This window comes from Ursus americanus, chromosome 14 (genome assembly GCF_024610735.1).
Source record: "Ursus americanus isolate L20-20 chromosome 14, mUrsAme1.1.p, whole genome shotgun sequence".
Classification (NCBI taxonomy): Eukaryota; Metazoa; Chordata; class Mammalia; order Carnivora; family Ursidae; genus Ursus; species Ursus americanus.
This window is the reverse complement of record NC_142140.1, coordinates 7,885,944-7,906,887: the sequence shown is the minus strand read 5'-3', so window position 1 is coordinate 7,906,887 and position 20,944 is coordinate 7,885,944. Positions and strand designations below refer to the sequence as shown.

Genomic DNA, 20,944 nt, shown 5'->3' with positions numbered 1-20,944 from the left:
GAAACTTTTATCAACAGCTTTATGCCAATAAATTAAGCAATCTGGAAGAGATGGAGGCCTTCCTGGAAACCTATAAACTACCAAGACTGAAACAGGAAGAAATTGATTTTTTAAACAGGCCAATTAATTATGAAGAGATTGAGTCAGTGATAAACAACCTTCCAAATAACAAAACTCCAGGCCCAGATGGTTTTCCTGGGGAATTCTACCAAACATTCAAAGAAGAAATAATACCTATTCTCCTGAAGACTTTTCAAAAAATAGAAACAGAAGGAAAGCTACCAAACTCATTCTATGAGGCCAATATTACCTTGATCCCCAAACCAGGCAAAGACCCCATCAAAAAGGAGAATTACAGACCGATTTCCCTAATGAACATGGATGCCAAAATCCTCAACAAGATCCTGGCTAATAGAATCCAACAGTACATTAAAAGGATTATCCATCATAACCAAGTGGGATTCATCCCTGGGATGCAAGGGTGGTTCAACATTCACAAATCGATCAATGTGATACATCATATCAACAAGAAAAGACTCAGGAACCATATGATCCTCTCAATGGATGCAGAAAAAGCATTTGACAAAATACAGCATTCTTTCCTGATTAAAACACTTCAGAGTGTAGGGATAGAGGGTACATTCCTCAATCTCATGAAAAGCCTACAGCAAATATTATTCTCAATGGGGAAAAGCTGGAAGCCTTTCCCTTAAGATCAGGAACACGACAAGGATGCCCACTCTCGCCACTATTATTCAACATAGTACTAGAAACCCTTGCAACAGCAATCAGACAACAAAAAGGGATAAAAGGTATCCAAATCAGCAAAGAAGAAGTCAAAATGTCTCTCTTTGCAGATGACATGATACTCTATATGGAAAACCCAAAAGTATTCACGCCCAAACTATTAGAAGTTATAGAGCAGGGGTGCCTGGGTGGCACAGCGGTTAAGCGCCTGCCTTCGGCTTAGGGCGTGATCCCGGCGTTATGGGATCGAGCCCTACATCAGGCTCCTCCGCTATGAGCCTGCTTCTTCCTCTCCCACTCCCCCTACTTGTGTTCCCTCTCTCGCTGGCTGTCTCTATCTCTGTCGAATAAATAAAATCTTTATAAAAAAAAAAAAGAAGTTATAGAGCAATTCAGTAATGTGGCGGGATACAAAATCAATGCACAGAAATCAGTTGCATTTCTATACATGAATAATGAGACTGAAGAAAGAGAAATTAGGGAATCCATCCCATTTACAATAGCACCAAAAACCATACGTTACCTTGGAATTAACTTAACCAGAGACGTGAAGGATCTATATTCTAGAAACTATAAATCACTCTTGAAAGACATTGAGGAAGACACAAAAAGATGGAAAAATATTCCATGCTCATGGATCGGAAGAATTAACATAGTTAAAATGTCCATGCTACCCAGAGCAATCTACACTTTCAATGCTATCCCGATCAAAATACCGAGGACATTTTTCAAAGAACTGGAACAAATAGTCCTTAAATTTGTGTGGAACCAGAAAAGGCCCCGAATCTCCAAGGAACTGCTGAAAAGGAAAAACAAGCTGGGGGCATCACAATGGCAGATTTCGAGCTGTACTACAAAGCTGTGATCACAAAGACAGCATGGTACTGGCACAAAAACAGACACATAGACCAATGGAACAGAATAGGGAACCCAGAAATGGACCCTCGGCTCTTTGGGCAACTAATCTTTGACAAAGCAGGAAAAAACATCCGGTGGAAAAAAGACAGTTTCTTCAATAAATGGTGCTGGGAAAATTGGACAGCTACATGCAAAAGAATGAAACTTGACCACTCTCTCACACCATACACAAAGATAAACTCCAAATGGATGAAAGACCTCGATGTGAGACAGGAATCCATCAAAATCCCAGAGGAGAACATAGGCAGCAACCGCTACGACATCGGCCAAAGCAACCTTTTTCATGACACATCTCCAAAGGCAAGAGAAACAAAAGATAAAATGAACTTGTGGGACTTCATCAAGATAAAAACTTCTGCACAGCCAAGGAAACAGTCAAAAAAACTAAGAGGCAGCCCACGGAATGGGAGAATATTTTTGCAAATGACACTACAGATAAAAGACTGGTATCCAAGATCTACCAAGAACTTTTCAAACTCAATACGCGAGAAACAAATAAACAAATCATAAAATGGGCAGAAGATATGAACAGACACTTTTCCAATGATGACATCCAAATGGCTGACACATGAAAAAATGTTCAAAATCATTAGCCATCAGGGAAATTCAAATCAAAACCACACTAAGATACCACCTTACGCCAGTTAGAATGGCAAAAATTGACAAGGCAAGAAACAACAATTGCTGGAGAGGATGTGGAGAAAGGGGATCCCTCTTACACTGTTGTTGGGAATGCAAGTTGGTACAGCCACTCTGGAAAACAGTGTGAAGGTCCCTTAAAAAGTTAAAAATTGAGCTACCCTATGACCCAGCCATTGCACTACTGGGTATTTATCCCAAAGATACAGACGTAGTGAAGAGAAGGGCCATATGCACCCCAAAGTTCATAGCAGCATTGTCCACAATAGCTAAATCGTGGAAGGAACCGAGATGCCCTTCAACAGATGACTGGATTAAGATGTGGTCCATATATACAATGGAATATTACTCAGCTATCAGAAAGAACGAGTTCTCAACATTTGCTGCAACATGGACGGCACTGGAGGAGATAATGCTAAGTGAAATAAGTCAAGCAGAGAAAGACAATTATCATATGGTTTCTCTCATCTATGGAACATAAGAACTAGGAAGATCGGTAGGGGAAGAAAGGGATAAAGAAAGGGGGGGTAATCAGAAGGGGGAATGAAGCATGAGAGACTATGGACTCTGAGAAACAAACTGAGGGCTTCAGAGGGAGGGGGTGGGGGAATGGGATAGGCTGGTGATGGGTAGTAAGGAGGGCACGTATTGCATGGTGCACTGGGTGTTATACGCAACTAATGAATCATCGAACTTTACATCAGAAACCAGGGATGTACTGTATGGTGACTAACATAATATATTAAAAAAAACAAAAAAAAAACCCCAAACAAACATCTGCTTTCAGCTCGGGTCATGATCCTGGGGTCCTGGGATCGAGTCCCACATCAGGCTCCTTGCTTAGTGGGGAGCCTGCTTCTCCCTCTCCCTGTGCCGCTCCCCCTGCTTGTGCTCTCTTTCTCTGTCAAATAAGTAAATAAAATCTTAAAAAAAAAATCAGAAATAAAAAAGGAGAAATTACAACCTACACCACAGAAATACACAGGATTATGAGACTACCATGAAAAGATATATGCCAATAAATTGAACCACCTAGAAGAAATGAATAAATCCCTAGAAATATACAATGTTCCAAGGCTGAATGAAGAAACAGAAAAATCTAAACGACTGATTACTATTAATGAAACTGAATTGGTAATTAACAGACTTCCAACAAAAGTCCAGGACTAGATGGCTTCATGGGTGAATTCTACCATTTATTTTTTATTTATTTTAAAAAAGATTTTAAGTAATGTCTACACCCAATGTGGGGTTCAAACTCACAACCCCGAAATCAAGGGTTGTATGCTCCAATGAGTCAGTCAGGTGACTCTCTACCAAACATTTAAAGAATGAATATCTGCCTGCTCAAACTATTCCAAAAATAAAAAAGGAATGAATTCTTCCAAATTCATTCTGTGGGGCCAACATTACCTTGAAGAACTCCTGCGACTCAACCCCCAAATAAATAATCTGACTAAAAATGGGCAGAGAAGGACGCCTGGGTGGCTCAGTTGGTTAAGCGTCTGCCTGTGGTTCAGGTCATGATCCCAGGGTCCTGGGATTGAGTCCCACACTGGGCTCCTTGCTCAGCGGGGAGCCTACTTCTCCCTCTGCCTGGCACTCCCTCTGCTTGTGCGCTCTCTGACACATAAATAAATAAAATCTTAAAAAAAAAATGGGCAAAGGAACTGAATACACATTTTCCCAAAGACATACTGATGACGAACAGACACATGAAAAGATGCTCAGCATCACTAATTATATGCAAATCAAAACCACAATGACGTATCACCTCACACCAGTCAGAATGATAGTATCAAAAAGACAAGAAATAACAAGTGTTGCTGAGTTTGTGTGGAGAAAAGGGCACCCTCATGAACTGTTGGTGGGAGTATAAACTGGTGTAGCCATTATGGAAAATAGTACGGAGTTTCCTCAAAAAATTAAGAATAGAAATACCATATGGTCCAGCAATTCCACTTCTGGGTATTCATCCAAAGAAAACAAAAACACTAATTCAATATCTGCACCCCCAAGTTCCCTGCACATTATTTACGATAGCTAAGACACAGAAGCAACCTAGAAGAAATTTTAAAAATGTGGTGTATATATATATATATATATATATATATATATATATATATATATATATATAGGTACAGTGGAATATTATTCAAATTCAATCATAAATAATGAAATTGTGTCATCTGCAACAACATGGATGGACCCCCCCCTTTTTTTTAAAGATTTTATTTATTTGACAGAGAGAGAGAGAGAGAGAACGCACGAGCAGGGATGAAGGGCAGAGGGAGAAGGAGAAGGAGACACCTGGCTGAGCAAGGAGCCCAATGCAGAACTTGATCCCAGAACCCTGGAATCATGACTGAGCCAAAGGCAGACGCTTAACCAACTGAGCCACCCAGGCACCTCAACATGGATGGACCCTGAGGACATTATGCTAAATGAAATAAGTCTGAGAAAGACAAATACCTTATGATCTCACTTTTACGTGGAATCTTAAAAAGAAAAGAAAAAAGACGAACAGGAAAAACTCTATGCTCTTAGATACAAAGAACAGACAGGTGGTTGCTGGAGGTGGGGGCTGAGGGGTGGGGTAAATGTGTAAAAGGAGTCAAAAGATACAAACTTCAGGTATAAAATAAGTCACAGGGATGTAATATACAGCTTGGTGACTACGGTTAATACTATACTGCCTAACTTAAATTTGCTAGGAGAGAACATCTTAAAAGTCCTTATCACAAGGAAAGACTTTTTTTGGGTAACTGTACGAAGTGACAGAGGTCAACTAGACTTATTGTGGTGATCATTTTGCAATGTACACAAATACTGAATCGTGTTATATATCTGAAACGAATGTATGTCAATTATACCTCAATAAAAAAAGAGAAGTGATTAAAAAACAGTATTTTAATGAAAATCAAACAAAAAATAAACATATCTATCACTCCTGAAAGTTTCCTCTGGTCTCTTTCCTGATCCCTCCCCCTGGCCCTGCTTTACCCCAAACTTAGCTGATCTGTCGTCACTAGTTTACTTTTTCTAGAATTTTAGATCAGTGGAATTCATAATATGTACTTTTTGTCTGATTTTCTCACTCTGTGTAATTATTTTAAAATTCATTCTTCTTATGTCTGTCAGTAGTTATTTCTTTTCATTGCTAAAAGCATTTCTATAGTGTGGACAAACTACAGTGTGATCCATTTACTTGTTGATACACATGTAGATTATTTCCAGTTTTTGGCTTTTAAAGCTGGTATGATCTTTTGTGTGAACCTGAAAGTCAGTTTTGCTGGTTATAAATCCTTGGCCCACACATTCTCCTTGAGTATTGTGAATCTGTTCTTTTTCTATGCATGGATCATTGCTGTTGAAAAGTCTGATCAAAGTCTAATTTTGTTTCTCTTATAAATCACATGGCTTTTCCCCCCTAGATGACCAAAGGATTTTGTTTAAAGGCCAGTAATTCTATTAAAATTATGGTTTTTTTGCTGGTGATTCAGGATATATACACATACATATATATATATACGTATATATATACATATGTATATGTATTTTTTTTAAGTATTTTATTTTATTTTTGAAGTAGGCTCCATGCCCAGCATGAGGCTTGAACTCATGACCCTGAGATCAAGAGTCATGCTCTACTGACTGAACCAGCCAGGCACCCTTCTGGGTTGATATTAAGGGCAGGGCATACTCTCTCAAAATGCAGTTTCAAATATTGTTGTTTTAGAATTTTAAAATAGTTTTCTTTAGTTTTTAGCATTTGTTCTTTTCTCTTCTTCAGGAATTCCTCATATTCATGTTTCTTCTTTGCCTGTCTTCATTCTCTCAAAATCTTTTATCTATTTTTTTGATTTTAAAAAATTTCCTCTTTTTGGGGCGCCTGGGTGGCTCAATCGCTTAAGCGTCTGCCTTCAGCTCAGGTCATGATCCCAGGGTCCTGGGATCGAGCCCCATGTTGGGCTCCCTGCTCGGTGGGGAGTCGGCTTCTCCCTCCCCCCTGCTTATGCTCTGTCTCTCTCTCTCTCAAATAAAATCTTTAAAAAAAAAACTCTTTTCACAATTTATTTCTAAGGCATTAACTGTTGTATTTATTTGCTCTTATATTCCTTCTAATTTAGTCTTTATTACTGAAATGATTTTTTTATTCCTAATTCTTTCCTAAATTCTGTCACCTCATTTGGGGAATTTTTCTAATTTTGACTTACAGTATTTTTTTCACATCTTGTAATATTTAAAAAAGGTTTCTTAGCTTCATTTCAAATAGTGGGTGACAGCTGGTTCTGTTTTGTGGGCATGTCTTTCTTTCATTGCTACTCAGGATGTTATTCTGTGTATTCTTTTTTCTAAGTTTTTATTTTAATTCCAGTTAGTTAACATACAGTATTATACTTAGTTTCAGGTGTACAGCATCGTGACTCAACACGTCCGTACATCACCCACTGCTCATCATGGCAGCTGCACTTCTGAATCCCGTTGTCTATTTTACCCATTCCTCCATCCCCCTCCTAGAAAAAATTTTTCCCCCTAAGAAACATCTTTAAAACATTCAGAACACTCAGGAATTTAAGGTTAAAGCTCCTGAAAATTTCTAATGTGAATTAAATACATTCAGAAGAGCATAAATTACTCAAATATTTTATTATACCAAAACCCCCTACAGCCCGCTTATCTCATCCCCTCTTAGAAACTTCTATAGTAACATGCTGTCCACCAGCCTCCAAATCAGTTTCTATATTCTCTTCCTTTTTTGTGAGTCAAACTTTATGTGATTTCACCTTAAATACTTTTCTGTTACTTTTATTTGAAATTAGTTTTCCTGACAAAGCGAGGTTCAGACTTCAAGGTAAGAAGTCTGTTTTTGTTAATATACGTGTTGACAAACGTGACAACTTACTTTCAGTATTTCTTGGTTCTGTTCCCCTCCCTGACTTTGGTCTATGTTCTCTTTCCTTTTTCTGTGTCTTGATCCTGCTCAATTTTGATTTCACTCCCAGTTTCCCCTCACAAGAGGCCCTGTCATGGAAGCAAGCCTTGGTGGGTTATAAAGGTCAGATTGCTACAAGCCCCTTTCATCTTTCTTAGGGTGGGCGGCTTGCACTCACCGGGTATAAGAGAGTACAAAACCCCTCCCAGGGAGTTCTCCAAAGATAACACAGATGGCCAGTAAGCATATGAAGATGTGCCTAATATTTGTCGTTTAGAGAAATGTAAACTGAAGCCACAATGAGGCACCACTGCACACCCACTTGGATGGCTATAACCAAAAAAGGAGATGACAAGAGTCGGCAAGGATGTGGAGAACTGAGACCCCTACACATTGCTGGGAGCCGTGTAAAACGGCAGTTATCTGGAAAACGGTTTAGCAGTACCTCAAAAAGTTAAACAGAGACTTTCCATCCGACTTAGTAATTTTCTTTTTTTTTTTTTTAAGATTTTATTTATTTACTTGAAAGACAGAGACAGAGCATGAGCAGTGGAGAGGAGGTGGAGGTTGGGGCGGGGGGGAGCAGACACCCTGCTGAGCAGGGAGCCTGATGTGGGGCTCAATCCCAGGACCTTGAGATCATGACCTGAGCCCAAGGCAGACGCTTAACCTCCTGAGCCACCCAGGCGCCCTGACTTAGTAATTCTACTCCTAGGTATATACTCAAGAAAATTAAAAACATACATACAAAAATACATGAATGTTCATAGCAGCATTACTCATAATGGCTGAAGATGTCCATTAACTGATACGTGGTTTAACGAAGTATGTAAATTCACATGCTAGAATATCACACAGCCATAAAAACGTATAAAGCACCAACACATACTGTATGAACCCTGAAAAGATGTTAAGTGAAAGAGGCCAATCACAAAAGGCCACATATAGGCATACTTCATTCAACTGTGCTCCATTTCACTGAGCTTCAGTTATTCTTTCACAAATTAAAGCTGTGTGCAACCCGGTGTCATGCAAGTCTGTTGGTGCCATTTTCCCAACAGCATTTGCTCGCTTCATGTCTCTGTGTCACATTTTGTTAATTCTCACAATATTTCAAGCATTTTCATTATTATATTCATTATATGGCGATCAGCAATCTTTGATGTTGTTATTGCAATTGTTCTGGGTGCCATGAATCATACCCATATAAAATGGCAAGCTTATTTGATAAATGTTGTGTGTGTCTGACTGCTCCACTGACTGGCTATTCCCCCATCTCTTGCCCTCTTCTTGGGTCTCCCTATTCCCTGAATCACAATATTGAAATCAGGCCAGTTAATAATCTACAATGGCCTCTAAGTGTTCAAGTAAAAGGAAGAGTACCACGTCTCTCACTTTTAAATCAAAAGCTAGAAATGACTCAGCTAAGTGCGGAAGGCATGTCAAAAGCTGAGATAGACCAGGGGCGCCTGGGTGGCGCAGTCATTAAGCGTCTGCCTCTGGCTCAGGGTGTGATCCCAGCGTTCTGGGATCGAGCCCCGCATCGGGCTCCTTCGCTGGGAGCCTGCTTCTTCCTCTCCCACTCCCCCTGCTTCTGTTCCCTCTCTCGCTGGCTGTCTCTCTCTGTCAAATGAATAAATAAAATCTTAAAAACAAACAAACAAACAAAAAAAACTGAGACCAAAAAAGCTAAGCCTCTTGCACTGAACAGCCAAGTTGTGAATGCGAAGGAAAAGTTCTTGAAGGAAATAAAAAGTGCTACTTCACTGAACACACAAACGATAAGAAAGTAAAACAACCTTACTGCTGATACGGAGAAGGCTGTAGTGGTCTGGAGAGAAGATCAAACCAGCCACAACATTCCCTTAGCCAGAGCCTAAAGGAGAGCAAGGTCCCGACTCTCTTCACTTCTGTGAAGGCGGAGAGAAGTGAGCAAGCTGCAGAAGAGAAGTGTGACGCTGGCACAGGTGGTTCGTGAGGGTGAAGGAAGAAAGTCGCCTCCGTGACATGAAAGCGCAAAGTGAGGCAGCAAGCGCTGATACAGGAGCCGCAGCGGGTCACCCAGGAGATCTCGCTGAGATCATTCGTGAAGGTGGTGACACGAAACAACAGATTTCCTATGCAGATAAACCAGCCTTCTAGTGGAAGATGCATCTAGGACTTGCCTGGCTTTAAAGCCTCAAAGGACAGACTGACTCTCTTGTTAGGGACTAATGCAGCTGGTGACTTGAAATTAAAGCCAGTGTTCATTTACCACCCAGAATATCCTAGGGCCCTTAAGAATTATGCTAAATCTACTCTGCCTGTGATCTATAAATGGAACAACAAAACCTGGATGGCAGCACATCTGTTTACAATGCAGTTTACTGAGTATTTTAAGCCCAATGTTGAGACCTACTGCTCAGAGATTCATTTAAGATGTTACTGCTCACCGACAATGCATGTCTTGGTCACCCAAGAGCTCTGACGGAGACGTACAATGAGATTAATGTCATTTTCATCCCAGCTAACACAACATCCATTCAGCAATTTCCATGGATTAAGGAGTAATTTCTACCCTCAAGTCTTATTATTTATTATTATAATATGGTTTTAACTGCCTGCCATAGTGATTTCTCTGATGGATCTGGGCAAAATAAAGTGAAAACCTTCTGGAAAGGATTCACCATTCCAGATGCCATTAAGAACATGGGTGATGGGAAGAGGCCAAAATGTCAACATGAACAGGAGTTTGGAAGTTGATTCCCACCCTCATGGATGACTCTGAGGGGTTCAAGACTTCAGGGGAGGAAGTAACTGCAGATGTGGTGCAAAGGCGACCAGAATCAGAAGTGGAGCCTGAAGATGTGACTGAGCTGCGGCGATCTCACGATCAAATCTGACAAGATGAGCTGCTGCTTACAGATGAGCAAAGCAGGGTTTCTTGAGATGGAATGTACTCCTGCTGAAGATGCTGTGAAGACTGTGGAAATGACAACAAAGGATCTAGAATATCACACACATTTAGCTGACAAAGCAGCAGCAAGGTCTGAGAGGACGGAATCCAATTTTGAAAGTCCTAGTGTGGGTAAACGAACAGCACTGCACGCTACAGAGAATCATCTGCGAAAGGAAGAGTCAACTGATGCGGTGCGGTCTTATTTTAAGAAATTACCACCGCCAAGGCAGCCTTCAAGCACCAGGATCAATCAGTCAGCAGCCAAACACTGAGGCAAGACCCTCCACCAGCAAAAAAAGTATTACAACTCGATGACCACTCAGATAATTCCTAGCATTTTTCAGCAGTAAAATAAATTTTAATTAAGGTATGTACACTGTTTTTTAGACCCAATGCTATTATTGCACTTAAGAGACCATAAGACTGTGAGACAGTGTAAATATAACTTTTATATGCACTGGGAAACCGAAAAATCCCTCTGACTCCCTCTAGTGCAGTGGCTTGGAACCAAACCCACAATAGCTCCACGGTATGCCTGTGTTGTAGGATACCGCTCAGAGGAAATGTCCTGAATAGGCAAGTCCATACAGACAGAAAGTACATTAGTGGCTGCACTGGGGGTAAGGTGGAGAGTGACTCCTAATGAAGATTCTTTCTGGGGTCATGAAAACGTTCTGAAAATAAGCAGTGATAGCTGCACAACTCTTGCACAGCTCTATACTAAAGCCTACAGAATTGTATACTTTAAAAAGGGTGAATTTTACGGTAAGTCAATTGTATATCAATTAAAAAAAAAGGTTAAAAACAAAAGAAACCCCAAAACTTCCCCAAGTTTCAGCTGTTCTTAAACTGGCCAGCTATGGGATATCTGGGTGGCTCAGTCCGTTAAACATCTGCCTTCGGCTCAAATCGTGGTCCTGGGACTGAGTCCTGCATCAGACTCCTTGCTCAGCAGGGAACCTGCTTCTCCCTCTGCCTTCCTCTCTCTCTCTGTCAGATGAATAAATAAAATCTTAAGAAACAAAACAAAACAAGAAACTGGCTAGCTATGCTTTCCAGTGAACCCCTGCTGGCTATTTTGGCAGCACTCCCCTTCTCAGGTCTGCTGGAAGGCACCCCGCTGCTTCCTCCTGCTCAGACACCAAGACCACGCAGGCTTGTGGCTGTTGCTGGTTTATTCCTCTCTGTTTCTGTTTTGGAGCTTGTGGAATATCTTGTTACCCAGTTTTGTTGTAAATGTTCATGAAGTTTTGGTTGTGCTATCTAGCTGCTCTGTTGGTTTTATGGAGAGATGAGGAAAGACTGAAAAGCTGTGTTGCCACTCCCCAATATCTCCCCAGAAGCCTCTGAGCCTATTCACTTTTGCAAGTTAGTCAGCAGATGGGAATCTGAGCACCTCAAGTAAAGACGCTGAGCCAGGCTCCTGGGGCCTTGGGGACCGGACAGGCTGTGGATCCCCTGAATTTGAGAAGGTACAAGTACAGTGTCAAGGTTGGGAGCTACTCAGTTTCCATCTGGGTAGCCTGCAGAAGTATTTGGGGCCACCAAAGCAGGAACTATTGCACAGTGAGAAGGCACGCAGATTCTGGGTTCGAACCCCGGCACGGCACCTTCGCTAAGTCATCTACTTTTTCTGAATCGCATCTGTCTCATCATAAAATGGGAACAGGACTACTTACCTTGCAAGTCTGTACATTTGGTAGTTTCTTCTTTCATTTGCAGACATTTGTGAGGATTACCTGACACACAGTGGGGGCTCAAGTACTATGAGCTATTCCTGTACTGTCCACACTGCTTTCTTGACTATTTCAACATCTAATGACTGGGAGTACAAAGGAACTGAATTCCTATAATGCTCTTTACAACATCACTCACTCCTAGGCGGTCCCAATGACCACTGCGAGCATGTCAACTTGAGGTGTCCATAGCAAAGGTAGCAGGTAGACAGGCTGCTGCTGCCACCTTGCCAAGGCCCTGACCCTTCCCAATTTGGGAGCCTGCAGAGAGGAACCTGTGCCAACCCCCCGCCCTGGGATGAATGAGGCTGGTACAGCCTGGCCTCCTTGGATGCAGCGTCTGTCTGTCTAAAGAGGCTCAAAACCGACCCACCAAGCATTGCTGAGCATCAGTCCCCCCCCCGCCCCCACAGATCAGTGACGCTACTCCTGCCACCGCTCTAGGGAGTCTCCAGGACACATGGCAAGGCAGCAGAGCTGCCCTCTACCCACAGACAAGGTCTGGACTTACAGTGTGAGCGTTGTTGATCTTCTTCACTTCCCACTGGCCCTCTCCGGTGTACGTCAGCAGGGAGATGGCCCCATCCGAGCTCCCACAGGCCAGTATGAGGCCGTAGTCATGGGGGGCCCAGCACACAGAGTTTACTGCAGGAAGGAGGGAAGCACAGTTAGCCGACTTTGGTTTCCCAGGTTTACCGTTTTACGAAATTTTTAAAATAAAATTGCAGGGATCACCAGGAGGAAGTTAAGGAGATTTTAAAAACCCATTACCTATGAATATCATAATTTCATAAACTACAGTCTACCCTAACAAAAAGAAGGACGAGGTGAAACATAAAGAGGATTAAAAGTACGCTTACTGTGATGAGCATGGAGTAATGGATAGAAATACTGAATCATAATATATACCCGAAACGACTATAACACCGTGTGTTAATAAAAATAAATTAAAACTAGGAAAAAAAAGTAGAGTAGACAATAATCTGAGAATAAAGACCAGTACTTAAAATGAATAAAATTTTAAAAAACCTCACTGTGTTTTTTCCTTTTATTATTTCGCTTTAGACTGGCTTTAGGTCTTAGAGCCTTACCTCTGCTGTGGATAGACAGCAGAAAAGCCAACCAAACCCAAGGGGAAGGGCATGGGCTCCGCAGCCAGGCTGCAATGCCCCGCCCACCTGCTCCTACCACACCTGCTGTACCTGAGGAGTCGTGTCCCGTGTGCTCGTGCGTCTTCTCCCACGTGCCATTCTCCTCCTTCCAGATGATGACTTTCCGGTCATAGGAGCAGGATGCCAGGATGTTGCCATACATTGGGTGAGCCCAAGCCACTTGCCACACAGGACCCTCATGACTATAAGGGAACAGGGTCAGAGGCTGCTCAGATGGCTCACAGGAAGCTGCGGTGCTCCGCCAGCTCCTACTTTGGACCCAACTGACTGGCTTTCTTGGCAGGCAGATAGAGCATCTCAGGACAGAGCTGCCCGAGAATTTCATAAGGGAGACCTATAAGAAGTCACTGCCAAGAGAGGCCTTTGTGGGGCACTGATGATCCTGAGGCCCAGAGGTCACAGAGGCTTTGAAAACAAAGCAGGACTCTAAGTCAGCCTCTCTGTCCCGACCTGACACAACCCTCCCTCGTCGCACGCCGCAGCCAGCACCACCTACCTCTGCCATCCCCCGGAGAAGCCTCTCAGACCAGTCATCTGTGCACCGATCAAGCAAAGCTTTGCACCCACAAGTTCTCAGGAAGTATTTGTAGAGTGAATCGCTACTCACCCTTCCAGACAGTTAACTTCTGAGCAGGCACTGTTTCATACTTGCACTATTCTTTTAATTTGTTCAAGGGCACGTCTCTCCTCTGCTCTTGTGATCTTTACACATTCACCTGCTAAGTACTATCTGAGTGCATACTGGTGCTGGGCTATGTACTGCGGCCGTCCCTCAGGTCCAGGCAAGGGTGGGCACCCACACACAAGAAGTGACACGGCAGAGGGGACGGCCCAGGCTCTTTCACCCCCACTCTCCATTTATTAGCTGTCTGACTTTAGGCAAGGGCCATGTCCTTTCTACGCCTTAGTCTCCTAATGGAGAGATCAGCGAGACGTCTTTCATAGTGAGCTCAGGAGGGGAAACAGAGGTGATAACTCACATAAAAAACTTGGAACAGTGCTGGGCACAAGAAAAGAAAAAAAACACTCATGCCTGTCAGCTGGTATTGCTGCTCCCTGTTCACTCCTCCAACCCAGGGCTCCAGATACTCAAAGTGTCCTCCTCCCTCTGGCTGGGACAATTCCCAGGCCTCACAAAGGAGCCACCAAGGAACCCCTCAGAAGATGACAATGTCCTACAACCAGCATAGTTTTAACTGAGCAAAAAAAGAAGGGGGTGTGAATTTTTTATCCAATATTGCACATCTTTTCAGCCTAAGAAAAGGGCAGAAAGGACCGAGTGACAGCAGATGTGACCGCCTCTGCCAGTGCTGGCAGGAGGCAGCTCTCTGCACAGCCAGAGCTGCTACTGCTGCACAGGGAAAGTAGCATGTGACCCCTCAGTTACTCCATTTTTGACACTTCCCACTCAGAAAGAGGGGAACTTCTTCTACACCCCTCTCCCTAAATGGCTACTCAGTTATGCCTTAATTCAGTTAACAAACGTGTATTGAGCTCCTACTTGTCAGGGTTCTTAATTTCTCCTGTGTGTCTGCTGAAGGCTTTGGTCCCTTCTCAGAATAATGGATACAATACACAGAGCTAGGATTATAAAGGAAGCCCAATTATAATGAAATAAATACACTGAGTGAAATGTTAAAGACGGATTTATAATATAGCGATACATGTGCTTCTCTGTCAGCACATTAACTAACAAACTCTAATGGCAGCTCTAATAACCACTCTCATTTCAAATTAGTGATAAGCCTAAGTGCTATTTTTGAGACAGCTATAAATGGAATGTGATATAAAGATATCTGTGTTTTCTCTTGGTAACAAAGTTACAGGTGCTCTGAATGCTACTGTGGTTTCTAGCCTATATCCATCATTGAAGGAAATGCTAAATATTTGAGTCACTGACAATAAAGATGTGATCTTTTTTCTCAGCCCCAGTTCACCAGCCCCTGAATTCTATCCAAAGAACCCTCAGAGATGTGGGGAACCCAGGTTAAGAACTATTTATTTGAAAGGCAGTGGACTGAGGGAAAGCAGTAGAGGTATAGCCATAAAAATGAGCAAGGATCTCAAGAATCTTGGTAGGAAGAGGGGGAATCAAACCTTTGTAAATGTTCACTGAGTATCCGCTGTGGACATGCAAATAGGCAAAATTATAGGACTTATGTAATTACTAAGGCATTCTTACATTAACATTATTCTTACAGTATTGCCTTTGACACTTTAGATCATGTTGGCTGCACTTAAAAAACAAGAAAAAGAAAAAGTTCTTTTCCACTGTAAAAGCAGCAGTAGCTACTGAAGGCACGCTGTGAGCGGGCACCACCTGAGGGGAGGCAACGACAGCCCCTTCTGAGGGTGAGCAGGTGAAGTCTTTGAGAGGTAGACTGACTCTTACCCAAGGTCTTCTGGTGGGTTTTTGGGAAGCAAAATTGGGATTCATTCCTGGATCCATCAGCCTGGGATGTCTGCTGAGGACAGGTGCCTGGCTGGGACCCGGGTGTCCTCTCTGCTAAATGCACTGTGGGGCTCCTCGGATCTGGGTTCTCAGCTTTTCCTGCCATGTCCGAAAAGCCCAACCATTCTGAGATCTCACCCAGACTGGGCTGCACTCACCCCCTGAGGTCGGCAATGAGGATCTGTCCTCCATTTCGCACATCGAAGATTTTGACGGACCTGTCTGATGAGCAGGTTGCTAGGCGGGTGCCATAGTAGTCCATCTGGGCGTCGTGCTGCAAAGGGAGCATAGCTTGGGAAGCCTGCAGGCTGGGCGGACAGGGGTGGGGTCAGGTGGGGTGGGGTACTCACCAGGACAGAATCTAGTCTGGACCAGAGTTTACCTGAAATTAATCTAACCTCAAAGGAGCATCACTATTAGGCAACAAGCTAGCATCTCGACATTCCATTTCTCTGACAGGCAATGTCGTTCTGAAAGGGACAAAAGAACCTAGCTGTTTTCAGACCCTTTACATACACAGGGGAAGTGTTTCCAATCCTATTTTGTAGGGTACGTATGGGAGACAAAACAATGGCTAGCTAGCCTTCCTTTTCTTCTTCCTTCCTCAGGCCTCACCATGTTCTGAGGCTCTGTGGGCTACTGGGGAAGATGCCCGGAGGTTCAGCTCAGCCCCAGAACCCAGGGCTAATGCTGACACAAAGGAGCAGCCTCTGAGTGCCTGTAGGGCCTAGAGAGGTCCTCCATAATGCACATCTGGCCTGGACACAAGGTTCTATTCAGACATTTGGGCTCCTTCCTCCACCCATCGCCCTGGATCCTTTGTGGATCTTTGTTCCTGGATTTGTACTAGTCCTTTTTGCTAGTATTATGCCCAGTACCCCAGACTCTCCACCCATGCCTTAAATGTCACTAGTCCCACCACTGATGAATCGACCTTCTCAATGCTGACTGGCCATGCAGACCTAGGGCTGGTCCCTGCCTACAGCTCTTGTCTATCTTGTTCCTCTGAGCCACAATGCCTGTTGCCCCACTGAACATCCTGGTCCTTCCTATTTGCTGCCCATTCCAACAGATGGCACCTTCCTCAACTGTCTTACTTTGGGAATTTTAGGAACTATCAGCTGTTACTCTTATGGTATTCCAGAACAAACTATCCTTTCAACAGAAGCAGTTATTCTGTTTGCTTCAACATTCCTTCCTTACCTCCCTACCTGAGAAAAACATCCTGATTCTTCTTTGGAAGTCAACCCCCTCCACTAGTCTAGGTCTTAGCTTCTTGGAAGACAGGCAGTAAAAGTGTTTCGATTCCTTAAGTACCTCTCCTGCAGAGTGCTATCACACACTTCGGGAGGAAGTAGGGCATAGTACCTAAAAGATTTAAACCCTATCTTCTTACCTTACCTGCTCTGTAGGAAAAATTACATAATTTCCTTGAACCTCAGTTTCCTTCTCTTTAAATGGGGCTAATGGTGGCATCTGCTTTGAGGGTTGTTATGAAGGTTCAATGAGACAATGACTGAAAAGCATATGGTATGGGGTCTGACACTTATTGAACATGCAGACATCAGCCACTGCTACTTTGCCTCATCTGTTTCTCAAACCCAAACTACACAGGTAGCATATCCATTATTTTTCTCATTTTAGCTATGAGGAAATCAAGGCCAGCTCAGAAGAGTTAAGAAGTTGGCTAGGGGGTCTCAGATTGGATTTTCTTACCCGACGTACCACGGTCTCCAAGAAGGTGTGTTTAAATGACTGCATTCAGGAAACGTATACAGTTGTGACCAGGCAACCTCTCAGAAGACAAAAAGCAACTGCTGGTGGGCAGGAGCCCTGAGATGCAATGCTGTAAGCTGACTGACCAGGGTCTTGCTCAAAGGCTGCCTAGACTGGTTGGCCCTGCATGAAGCAGAGTCTGCTCTTTGCTGCTGGAGACTTTAACCTCTGGACCTTCTCCCACGGCCCTGTCCTCTGATACTGAGCCCCATGGCTGTCTCCCAGGAAACGCCCCGAGTTAATGACTTCTGGTTCAAAGGGCTTCGCCTGGCACACTGTCTGTGGTGGTCCTATCTGGCTCTGTTTTGGGCTTTCACTGTGCCTGCTCTCTGCCCTTGTACTGAGGTATCTTCCCATTCTCTCTTTTCCAGCTCCCTTTCCAATGGGGCTAAGCAGTGGCACCATGGGGAAGGCAGGTGGGAAGACTATTGTCAAACTTTCACATCAGCTTAGCTTCTGTCCCAGAGCAGGTTACTTTGCTGGCCTGAAGACTGAGGGCCTTGAGCCAAAAACCATTCCTAGGTTCCTCCCACCAGAGAGTGACCAGAATGCCATAGCCCTGCCAATGTGGCAGGCATTGCTGGGAGAATGACCATATGCCGAGGCTACAGCTTGATTCAAGGGTGCAGAGCCACATTGGATTCACAAATGATCAACAGAAATGCTTCCCCTGCACTGACATGGCCACATCCATAGCCCGTAAGGGAAGGCTAAAGGAATACTTACAATCATGTCCTCATGGGAGGTGTCCACAGTGTTAATTACTGACACCTAGAACCAAAGATACAGCTGGTAAATAAACAATGGCAGAATACAATCATCTTATCAAAACTACCGTTCATTACCAAGGTTCTTGACTGCATTTGTTCGTTCACTCATTAAACATTTACTTTAGGTACCTTCTTCTTGCCAAGCACCATGCCAGGAGATATAGACACATACAAGTATTCTTGCCCCTGAAAATCTTGTACATAAGTAACCCTAACATGGAAAGATAAGTACTTTAATAGCAGTTTACATGTAGTATAGTGGCCTGAGGAGCTGCTGGTAGTAGACATGAACTGGGGCTTAGAAGACGAGGAATTTGCCAGGTGGCACAGGGGAAAAAAGGTCTAGTCCAAGCAGAGGGAATAACATGAGCAGAGGGGAGAATGGCAACCAGTCTTCACCACTTTGAGGGTGAAGAGGGATGCTGGGGGATCTATGGCTGTTGTTCCCTTCCTGGACCACGGAACTTCTGATGTCACAGGCAATTTTGGGCCTATCAGATAATTAATACCTAAGACCTGGAGAACTGATTCAAGATGGACTGCTCCCTGGTCCGCCATTTATGACAGATTCTAAGCTGTCACCTAATGGGATCCTGGGTTGAGCAGCTTATGGGGCTGGAACACAGATGCCATGGTCATCACCCTCCCACTCATTCTTTGAGGTCCAGCTCAAATTATGCCCCGCTTCTTGAAGATTCCCAGATTCCCCAACCAGCTGGACTCCTCTGAATATCTGAAGCACTGAATGTCTACAACACTGTTTACACCCTTTCTTCTCTCAACCAGAAGGGGAGCTCCTTAGACCCAGGGTCTGTGTCATTCACAGTTTTGAATCTTTTCAAATCACCCTGCACAGTGCTTTGCAATCAAAAGGAACTCAGTGACTGCTTGCTGAATAAGTGAACGAAAACAGTTTTACTTTGCTCAACCACTACTCTCTTTAAATTCTGGGGATAGAAAAGGGTTGAAAGGGAGGTTTCAGTTTGGAACTGATATTTCTTACCACTTCCCTCATTTAATCTTTTTCTAGCACAAGCCCTGCAGGTATAAAGTCTGACTTGACTTTTCAGAAAGGTGGACATTGGAAGAGGACAGGTGCAAAGCAGTTCAAAAGATACTTATCAAGTAAGCATAGATTCTTTCATAAAATCTGAGACTCCCTAGTAAGTGAAGCTCCAACGTCTGCAGAGGCAAGTAAGAAAGATAAAGTGTCTCCTACTCTTGCCAAGCTGTCTAGGTTACAGAGCGCTTTCACATGTGCACTGGGAAGGACGAAGGGCAGAATTAACGGGAGCGGTCTGATAACTAAGGAACTGAAGGAGTCCAGACAAGAGGGAGCACTTGCTGAAGTTTCAGAGCTGGTTAAAGGCGGAGCTGGAAAAAGAGCCCCACCTGTTAATTTCCAACTCACAAAGCTTTCCACTCTACCAGGCTGCCGATCTACAACATAAAGTAGCTGTTACATTGAATTCCCTAAATCAATGGCTGAGGGCTACACAGAGTCAGGAAAAAAAGTTTCCTGGTAGTTTCATACCAGGTCACCAAAAGGCCTTAAAGATAACTAGCATATATTTTTAACTACTCTCACCCACCAGCCAGGATGGTGAATCGTACTTCTGAGCAAGTATTTTTTTTTTTTTTAAAGCTCCTTTGTTTAAAAAAAAAAAAAAAAAGTCCTCCCTCCTGAGCACCTCACATTGTCTGGTCCTTGTTAAGCAGTAAGAGGCAGCCCTTAAAACAATTCAGCTCTTCAGAACTGAAGAGTTAAAATTTCATTTAGAGAGAGCTGAGTATCAGAGCATAAGAGATTGTCCTCAGCAGCTGAAGAATCAGGGGCCTAAAGAAATGAGTAATTTCAAACCCTGGAAGGCAAGAACTAAACCCAGTGTCCTCACTTTTCATTCACCCAGGTTCCCTTAAAACCCCAGGCACACCCATTTTCCTGAAAGCACTGGCTACCTGAACCCCCACTCTGTGCCAGGCTCCACCGACTCGCTTTTATTCATTAGTCATTCAATCAGTCATTCATTCACACTGGACACCACAGAGATTTAAAAACCCAACTCCTCACCTTCAGACAGTAATTTAGCTCATCCTAACATCAGTTTCTTGAATTGCCCGTCATACTTCGGGGCCCCACGTCTATGTCCACATACATCTCTGCTGGGAGAGGTTGTAGGTGGTAGAAGGGAGTGGTTACAAAGGTTCGAATCTCAGCTCTGCCACTTAACCCGTAGTATAAGAGGCTTCACCTCTTCGAACCTCAAGCTACCTCATTTGTAGAGTGTCGGTAATAGCAGCTCCTATTTTGCGGGGCTGTTAGCAGGCTGAGATTATGAACAACGCCTGTAACTTACTAAGGGCTCAGGATACAGTAGCTCCTACGGTGTTCCGGGTTTTGTTTTCAATTGTCGGGGGAAGAGGAAGAAAAGAAGGAGCGAGAGACGCGGCAGCGGCACGGCCCGCAGAATTCCAGGAGGTTCCGCGGCCTCCCGGTGGCCTCCCACTTCGAAAGGTTCCGAGAGGCAGGGCCAGAACCCCGCAAACCCCGAAGCGGCGGAGGGGAACTGAACGGCCCCAGCCCGGGGCTTGAACCCTGACACTGTCAAGGAACCGGGAGAGGGCCGCGTCCCCGGTCCCCGTACTCACCATGGCTGCGACGGTAGCAGCTCCTGGTCTCGGACGTGGCAGCTCCCGGCGGCGCCCCCGAACAGCTCACTTCCGGCGCCGGGCTCGCGGGCGGTCGGGCCGTGGCGCTGGAGCAGCCGGGTAGCAACGCTGTCCCCTCGCACAAACGTTCCGAGGCTTTCCGGGGCGGCGCCCCGCCCACCCGAGGCCCCTCCCCTTCCGTGTGCCAAAC

At 44.0% G+C, this 20,944-nt stretch overlaps 1 protein-coding gene across 2 annotated transcripts in view; it reads right to left on the bottom strand.

The window, feature by feature from the left end:
- Positions 1 to 20,861, bottom strand: part of SEC13 (SEC13 homolog, nuclear pore and COPII component) — a 33,989-nt gene extending 13,128 nt beyond the window's left edge. The window contains exons 1-5 of one of the 2 annotated variants that reach the window (XM_045808234.2): positions 20,734 to 20,861; positions 18,041 to 18,085; positions 15,697 to 15,812; positions 13,117 to 13,268; positions 12,426 to 12,559 (exon numbers count right to left, since the gene is read on the bottom strand). In XM_045808234.2, coding sequence (XP_045664190.1) covers positions 12,426 to 12,559; positions 13,117 to 13,268; positions 15,697 to 15,812; positions 18,041 to 18,085; positions 20,734 to 20,736 — 450 coding nt within the window. In that variant the 5' untranslated portion in view covers positions 20,737 to 20,861. Of the gene's footprint in view, positions 1 to 12,425; positions 12,560 to 13,116; positions 13,269 to 15,696; positions 15,813 to 18,040; positions 18,086 to 20,155; positions 20,175 to 20,733 lie in introns of those variants that run through there. The other variant, XM_045808235.2, reaches the window with a different exon arrangement.
- Between the last annotated feature and the right edge of the window lie 83 nt (positions 20,862 to 20,944).